The sequence below is a fragment of the Urtica dioica genome, chromosome 1, assembly GCF_054948205.1.
Source record: "Urtica dioica subsp. dioica isolate 48M chromosome 1, U.dioica_male_clone48M_v1_H2, whole genome shotgun sequence".
Lineage (NCBI taxonomy): Eukaryota > Viridiplantae > Streptophyta > Magnoliopsida > Rosales > Urticaceae > Urtica > Urtica dioica.
Window position 1 is genome coordinate 12,177,566 of NC_142756.1, and position 7,411 is coordinate 12,184,976.

A 7,411-nucleotide genomic window follows, 5' to 3' on the forward strand; every position below is an offset into this window, starting at 1 on the left:
TTTTTTTTTTAGGAATTTGGGTATGTGTTCAGTTTCGATTTTGAGGGTTTCACCTTGAATTTCATCGTACGGCATCGTACAGCATCGTACGATGTCGTACGATGTCGTACGATGAGATACGACATCGTACAGCATTGTATGTGTTCAGATTCGATTTTGAGGGTTTCACATTGAATCTCATCGTATCGCATCGTACAGAATCGTACGACATCGTACATCATCGTACGACATCGTACAGCATTGAATGTGTTCAGGTTCGATTTTGAGGGTTTCACATTGAATCTCATCGTACAGCATCGTACGACATCGTACAGAATCGTACGACATCGTACAGCATCGTACGACATCGTACATTATAATGTGTATGAATTTTATCGATTTTGAGGGTTTCACATTGTATCTCATCGTACGATGTCGTACGATGCTGTACGATGTCGTACGATGAGATTCAATGTGAGATTCATTGTATCTCATCGTACGACATCGTACGACATCGTACGATGCTGTACGATGCCGTACGATGAAATTCAAGGTGAAACCCTCAAAATCGAAACTGAACACATACCCAAATTCCTTAAAAAAAAAAAAAATCGGGGCGTTGCCCCGAACCCCACGAGCTCGACCACCGAAAATTCTAATCCTAGCGCAACCAATTCGAAAATGAAAAAGATTTGTGATGAAAATCATTTGAAAATGAGAGAAAACACATGGGTTTTTTGAATCAAGGGTATTTGTGTCCGATTTTGGGTCAAAAGTTCATATTTAGATATTTTTAAACATTAGGGTCTAATCTTGATATTTAATGGTTTATTAAGCCCAAAAAATGAAATTTCTCAATATGTATGGGTTTTATTGACAGGATAGTCTTTACTTTATTGACAAATTAATTACAAAATACACTCTCGCTGATAGATTTTTCATTTAAACCATTTTTTAAGTGAGAAATTTATCAACAAAGAAGCTTTTTATAAATTACAGTTTTTGTGAACAAGTTTATCGTAAATTTTTTTCTCGAATGAAAGCTTTCATAAAGTTTGATTTTTTTTTTTTTTTTAAGATCCAATGATAAATTTGTCGGTTTCTTATGATTAATATGAATGCTGCCAAAAATAGTAATGATCCGACAATGTAGTTTTGTTTGCGATTAAAAAAATTAAACAAATAAAATAATAAAGTTCTAATAAAGTCATGTTAAGTTAGATTAACACATGATGCCAGCTGCATCGAAACGGTTGAAAAACAGTCGACACTAACTCCACAACGTACGTCTTGAAACCGTGCCAGCAAAGCCATGACGTCACTTGTACATGAAAGTCAATATATCAACTCATAGGTGTAGCCATAAACTAAGTGATTAATATTGTGCCTGTGGTTTAGTGCGATCACTTTTCATTGAAGATTAGATTTTACCAAACATGGTTTCAACGATAGAGCTGATCCTGGTCCCGGCCATTGCAACCGGCCACTTGGTATCGGCGGTGGAGTTAGCGAAGCTCCTCGTGGCCAGAGATTCTCGCCTCTCAGTCACCCTGCTCCTCTTCAAGCTTCCTTTTAAGTCGGCCGGCGACAAAACCGCCGACTCTCTCTCATCTTCCGCCGCGTCGGAGCGTGTCAAGTTCGTCGACCTCCCGCGGGACGACCCCACCGCCGACTCGACGGTGATCTCCTTTCTCGCCACCGGTCACGAGAGCCAGAAGCCACACGTCCGTGAGGCCGTGAGGAAGATATCATCCAGCGGCTCGGCCCGAGTGGCCGCGTTTGTTTTAGACATGTTTTGTACGGCGATGATTGACGTTGCTGACGAGTTCGGGGTCCCCTCCTACGTCTTCTTCACGTCCGGGGCCGGAATTCTCTCCCTAAACCTTCACACCTATTGGGACGACGAGAGCCGCGATTACTCCGAGTTCAAGGGCAATCTCGTCGTGACCGGGTTCACCAATCCGATTCCGAAGACGGCCTGGCCTTCTTCTATGCACAATAAGGCCTTTGCTCCATTCGTTCACAGAATCAACAAAGGGATTGCAACGTCCAAGGGGGTCATAATCAACACATTCACCGAGTTAGAGCCGGGCTTGATCCAAGCCTTGTCTACCTTGGACAATACCAAGTTCCCTCCGGTCTACCCCGTGGGGCCAATCATCAACTTTGGCCCCGGGTTTGGAGGAACCGATAGGGAGACGGAGATCATGGAGTGGCTGGACGGACAGCCTGATTCGTCGGTGGTGTTCCTGTGCTTCGGGAGCATGGGAAGCTTCTCCGGGGTTCAAGTGAGCGAGATCGCGATCGCGCTCGAGCGCACCGGGGTCCGGTTCCTGTGGTCCCTACGCCGGCCCGGGGAGGAGGATGGCATAGCCGTAACGACCCCCACAGATTACGAGAATCCGTCGGAGGTACTTCCGGAAGGATTCATGGAACGGACGGCTGGGATCGGGAAGGTGGTGGGGTGGGCCCCGCAGGTGGCGGTGCTGGGCCACGTGGCGGTGGGAGGGTTTGTGTCGCACTGCGGGTGGAACTCCGTGTTGGAGAGCGTGTGGTTTGGGGTTCCGGTGGCCACGTGGCCGCTCTACGCGGAGCAGCATTTCAACGCCTTCGAGATGGTGACGGAGTTGGGACTGGCGGCGGAGATAAGTTTGGACGACAGGAGAGATTTCAACGCTGGTACATCGGGAGAGTTCGTTGTGAAGGCAGAGCAAATAGAGAGAGGAATAGAGAAGGTGATGGAGAGCGAGAGTGAGATACGGAAGAGAGTGAAGGAAGTGAGTGTGAAGAGCAGGAAAGCTTTAATTCAGGGTGGCTCCTCCTATACTTCAATGTCTTGTTTCATAAATCAGGTTATGGAGTCTGTGGATTATAAATAGTCCCTATGTGGACGATGTTTTGGAGAATAATTAAGTTCTTTTATCTGTTTACAAAAGCTGGTATGGATTCTGATCCTCGTCACCTTGTGGTTTTCCTATACTTCGATGTCCTGTTTCATAAATCAAGTTCTGGAGTCTGTGGATTAAATAATATACAATTACTACAGTTTAGATCGTGAACGTGTTTTGTTTCGTGTTATGGAGTAACAAGAAGTAATAGTTTATGTCTAGCCTGGTAAGCATGCGAGTACAATTGGAAAAGTCCAAATTTTTAGATTAGAAGCGGCAAAAATCGCTTCTAAATTTTTTCGCCGAGGGGATTTTAGAAGTGACTTGTTGCTTCAAAATCCCAAAAAATTTTGGTGCATTGTTTTTTCCGTTAAAATTGTCATTTCTTATACGTAAAGTCCCGACTTTTGCCACCAATTTTTGTAGTAGTGAAGGAGCTTTGAAACTGACATGCCAAAACAGGACTCGGATGCAAAAAAAGTGGACATCGGGATTCCCAAACACCTTCCATTAACATAAATGTGGATACTCATAAAGGAAGCATGTTCAGACCAAAGAATTATGCCTATAATTAGAGGGCTCGTGGTAATTGCCTCATGTAGTTGTTTTTTTTTTTTTTTTTTTTACTTTTTTCGCGAGAATAACGTATTTAAATTTTTTATTACGAAAATAGCATTTTTAAAGTTATAAGAAATTATTTACTTGATGTTTGCATCTTTTTTAATTTATTTATTAATTTGGGCTCTATTTAATCTTAGTTTAATTTATAAGAAAAATAACTCTTTATTATTTAAAGAAATATTATTTTAAAAAAATTAAAATAATCATTATTTAAAGAATGTTACACAAAAAAAAACATTATTTTTCTTTGTGTATGCTATAAATTTCTTTCCATTGAGAAATGCTGGCATAATAACGGTGCTTGAAAAGTATACTTATATGAAATTTCTCAAGACCATACCCTTGGAAAATGATAAAGAGAAAGATAAACATGACGTGTATGGCATGATTTGTAAACGTCAACCCATTATATGGCTCTAGAAAATGCAAGTTGCGGTCCGGTGGGGTAATAACTTTACTAACTGCTTTATAAAGAAAAGCAAATGGGGGCTTAGAATTATTAGAAACAGAGTTCCAATAATTAGAAACAAATGGATTCATCCGTAGAACTGATCTTAGTCCCGGGAATCGCAGCCGGCCACTTGGTGCCGGCGGTGGAGATGGCAAAGGTCCTCGTGAAGACTGACTCTCGCGTTTCTGTCACCGTGCTCCTTCCCAAGATCCCCAACGGCTACGAGTCCGGTGGCAACCTCTCCGCGGAGTCTCTCTCGCGTTTCACCGCGTCCGATAGTGTCAAGTTCGTCGACCTCCCAAAGGATAATCTCCCTGCCGGAATGAATTTCCTGACCTTCCTCAGCACCTTCTACAAGAGCCAGAGGCACCACGTTCGCGACGCCGTGGCAAAGATATCGTCGTCCGGCTTGGCAAGGGTGGCCGGGTTCGTGTTGGACTTGGCTTGCACAGCGATGATCGACGTGGCCGACGAATTCAGCGTCCCCTCTTACGTGTTCTACGCGTCCGGGGCCGGATTGCACTGCCTGTCGACCCATCTGCTCCCCTATGGAGAGACCACCGAGATCGAAGACGAGCTCGCCGTGCCCGGTTTCTCAAACCCCGTCCCGAAATCGGCTTTGCCTACCCTTGTCCTGGACAAGGCCTGGGCTCACTTGTTTTACGACATCGTAAGAGGGATTAAGAGGTCGAAGGGGGTTTTGGTTAACTCGTTCGAGGAGCTCGAGCCAGGAATGTTCCGGGCCTTGTCTTCATCTGATTTTCCTCCGGCTTACCCTGTGGGCCCGCTTATCAACATCATCCCCGGAGAGAGCCACGGGAGATGGGCCGTGAGCGACAAGGCGGCGGAGATCATGGAGTGGCTGGACGGACAGCCGGCTTCGTCGGTGGTGTTCCTGTGCTTCGGGAGCATGGGAAGCTTCTCCGGGGATCAAGTGAGAGAGATCGCGATCGCGCTCGAGCGCACCGGGGTCCGGTTCCTGTGGTCCCTACGCCGACCCGGGGAGAAGAGCGAAAAGGTGCTCTTCGCAGCGACAGACTACGATGATCCGTCGGAGGTGCTTCCGGAAGGATTCATGGAACGGACGGCCGGGATCGGGAAGGTGGTGGGGTGGGCCCCGCAGGTGGCGGTGCTTGGCCACGTGGCGGTGGGAGGGTTTGTGTCGCACTGCGGGTGGAACTCTCTGTTGGAGAGCGTGTGGTTTGGGGTTCCGGTGGCCACGTGGCCGCTCTACGCGGAGCAGCATTTCAACGCCTTCGAGATGGTGACGGAGTTGGGACTGGCGGTGGAGATAAGTTTGGACGACAGGAGAGATCTCAACGCTGGTACATCGGGAGAGTTCGTTGTGAAGGCAAAGCAAATAGAGAGAGGAATAAAGAAAGTGATGGAGAGCGAGAGTGAGATAAGGAAGAGAGTGAAGGAAGTGAGCGTGAAGAGCAGGAAAGCTTTAATTCAGGGTGGCTCCTCCTATACTTCAATGTCTTGTTTCATAAATAAGGTTATGGAGTCTGTGGATTAAAAAATAGTTCCTATGTGGACGACTTTTGGAGAATAATTAAGTTCTTTTGTTTGTTTACAAAAGCTGGTATGGATTCTGATCCTTATCACGTTTGGTTGTTTGAATTAGTTTATTGTCCTCGACGACGACTCGGAAGATTATGGTGTTGATCTGCGGTGTATACAGGTCATAAATTTGTGCGTTGATATTAGTCTGACGGTGACGACGATAAGTCATACATATGTTTGAAGATAATTAAAGTTATTCTTGGTCTACAGATTACCGCCACACAAGTAATGGGTATCTATTTCTCTTTTATATATACGGAATAAATATAGATCTAGCTATGTTGCTTATAAGTTATAATCCTTAACAATATGAGAAATATGTTTATTTATATTTCGGCACCTCACATGTCAATTAATAACAATAAGGAGGAAAGGTCCAACACTCTTCGACATTTTTGTTTCTGACAGAGTTACCACTTATTCCCAAGTTTTCCATAAAATAAAATAAAAAACAAATTAACTCGTACAAATAGATAAACCGTTACTATAAAGATAAAACCGCAAAATAAATTATGATAGACCGATATATTTTAAGAGAGAAATATTTACAAAAATATGTCCTAATATACACGTATATAGTTAATATTAAAACAGAAAAATATAATTAATAATATATCTCATATAGTATTTATATATAAAATACATAAATATGTATTTTTATATTTTAGAATATACATATGTATATATATGTATATATTTTAATTTATTGATCCTAAACCTGATTTTTGTATATAATATTTACATATGAACAATTACTAATATGATTTATTTGTAACAAAAATTTAATATTTCAATTTTTACAATATGTTTTAAAGGTTAATACAAATTAAATTATGATAAGCTATATATTAATACACATATATTGCTCCCAAAATTTGCTTATACAGAGCAAGTGCTTGAAAGTATTGAGAATGGCATGTATCCAGCATCGGGCCCGAGTAAACTAGACTCTAAGGACATTGAAATAAGGAACTATCCGCTCATAAGGTTAAAGTGAACCCTACCGAGCAAAACTTCGAAGAGAAGAGAATGAAGTAGGTGAAAGACTAGTCATTAATTAAAGGAAAAAATAACATATGTCTCCCATGCGTTTAATCGAAATACTGCGTTTATTCTCACAGTTTTTAGAAATATCAGAAGTGTCTCTTAACATTCCTATTAATATCAATTATATACCTTATAATGCGTTTACATAACAAAACTCTCCCTTTTATAAAACTTTGTTATTTTTTTCAAAATTAAAATTGAACTGCCCATTTTCAAAAGAAGACTAATAGAAGAGCTTACTAGAGAGAAGAGAAAGAATTGTTGTTGCCTGCCACCATAACCTCCGAGCACCGTGCAAGCTCTCTGAATATGGTTGACTAGTCCAATCAAGCTCCCCCATTGTCGTCATGATTAAAACTCTATGTGTGATTTTTCGTAGCTCGAAATTCTTACACTCTATTTGTTATTATAAAAACTACTCAGGGTATAAAAGGAAGAAATTCATTAAGGATAAAATAGGCAGTTTAATTTTTTTAAAAATAAAATCAACAAAATTATATAAAAAAAATGAGGGTTTTGATATGCAAACATGTTAAGGTATATAATTGATATTAATAGAACTGTTAAGGCACAATTCTGATACTTTTAGAAAGTGTGAGAATAAACACAACATTTTGATTAAACACAAGGAAGACATATGATATTTTTCCAACATTAAAACACGTGGCCATTTAAAACTCAAAACCGTCCGAAAAACACTCACCTCGACGGTTATTACAATTAACACAAGCCCTAATAACTATTTATCACCACGACCAGACGCATTTATTAAAGGTAACCGCTAAGACGTGGGTCTGATCAACACTCCACCTTCAAGCAACTATAAATATTTGAGGAAGCTAAAAACAGAGAGAACGCA

General features: G+C 41.7%; 2 protein-coding genes across 2 annotated transcripts; both read left to right on the forward strand.

The window, feature by feature from the left end:
• The first annotated feature begins 1,363 nt into the window (after nt 1-1,363).
• LOC149407262 (anthocyanidin 3-O-glucosyltransferase 2-like) lies at nt 1,364-3,452 on the forward strand. Its single transcript, XM_089612360.1, has one exon. The coding sequence runs from the start codon at nt 1,416-1,418 to the stop codon at nt 2,856-2,858; it is 1,443 nt and encodes a 480-aa protein (XP_089468486.1). The 5' UTR covers nt 1,364-1,415; the 3' UTR covers nt 2,859-3,452.
• Nucleotides 3,453-3,898: 446 nt separating this feature from the next.
• LOC149407263 (anthocyanidin 3-O-glucosyltransferase 2-like) lies at nt 3,899-5,810 on the forward strand. The gene has a single exon (XM_089612369.1). The coding sequence runs from the start codon at nt 4,019-4,021 to the stop codon at nt 5,456-5,458; it is 1,440 nt and encodes a 479-aa protein (XP_089468495.1). The 5' UTR covers nt 3,899-4,018; the 3' UTR covers nt 5,459-5,810.
• Nucleotides 5,811-7,411: the final 1,601 nt, after the last annotated feature.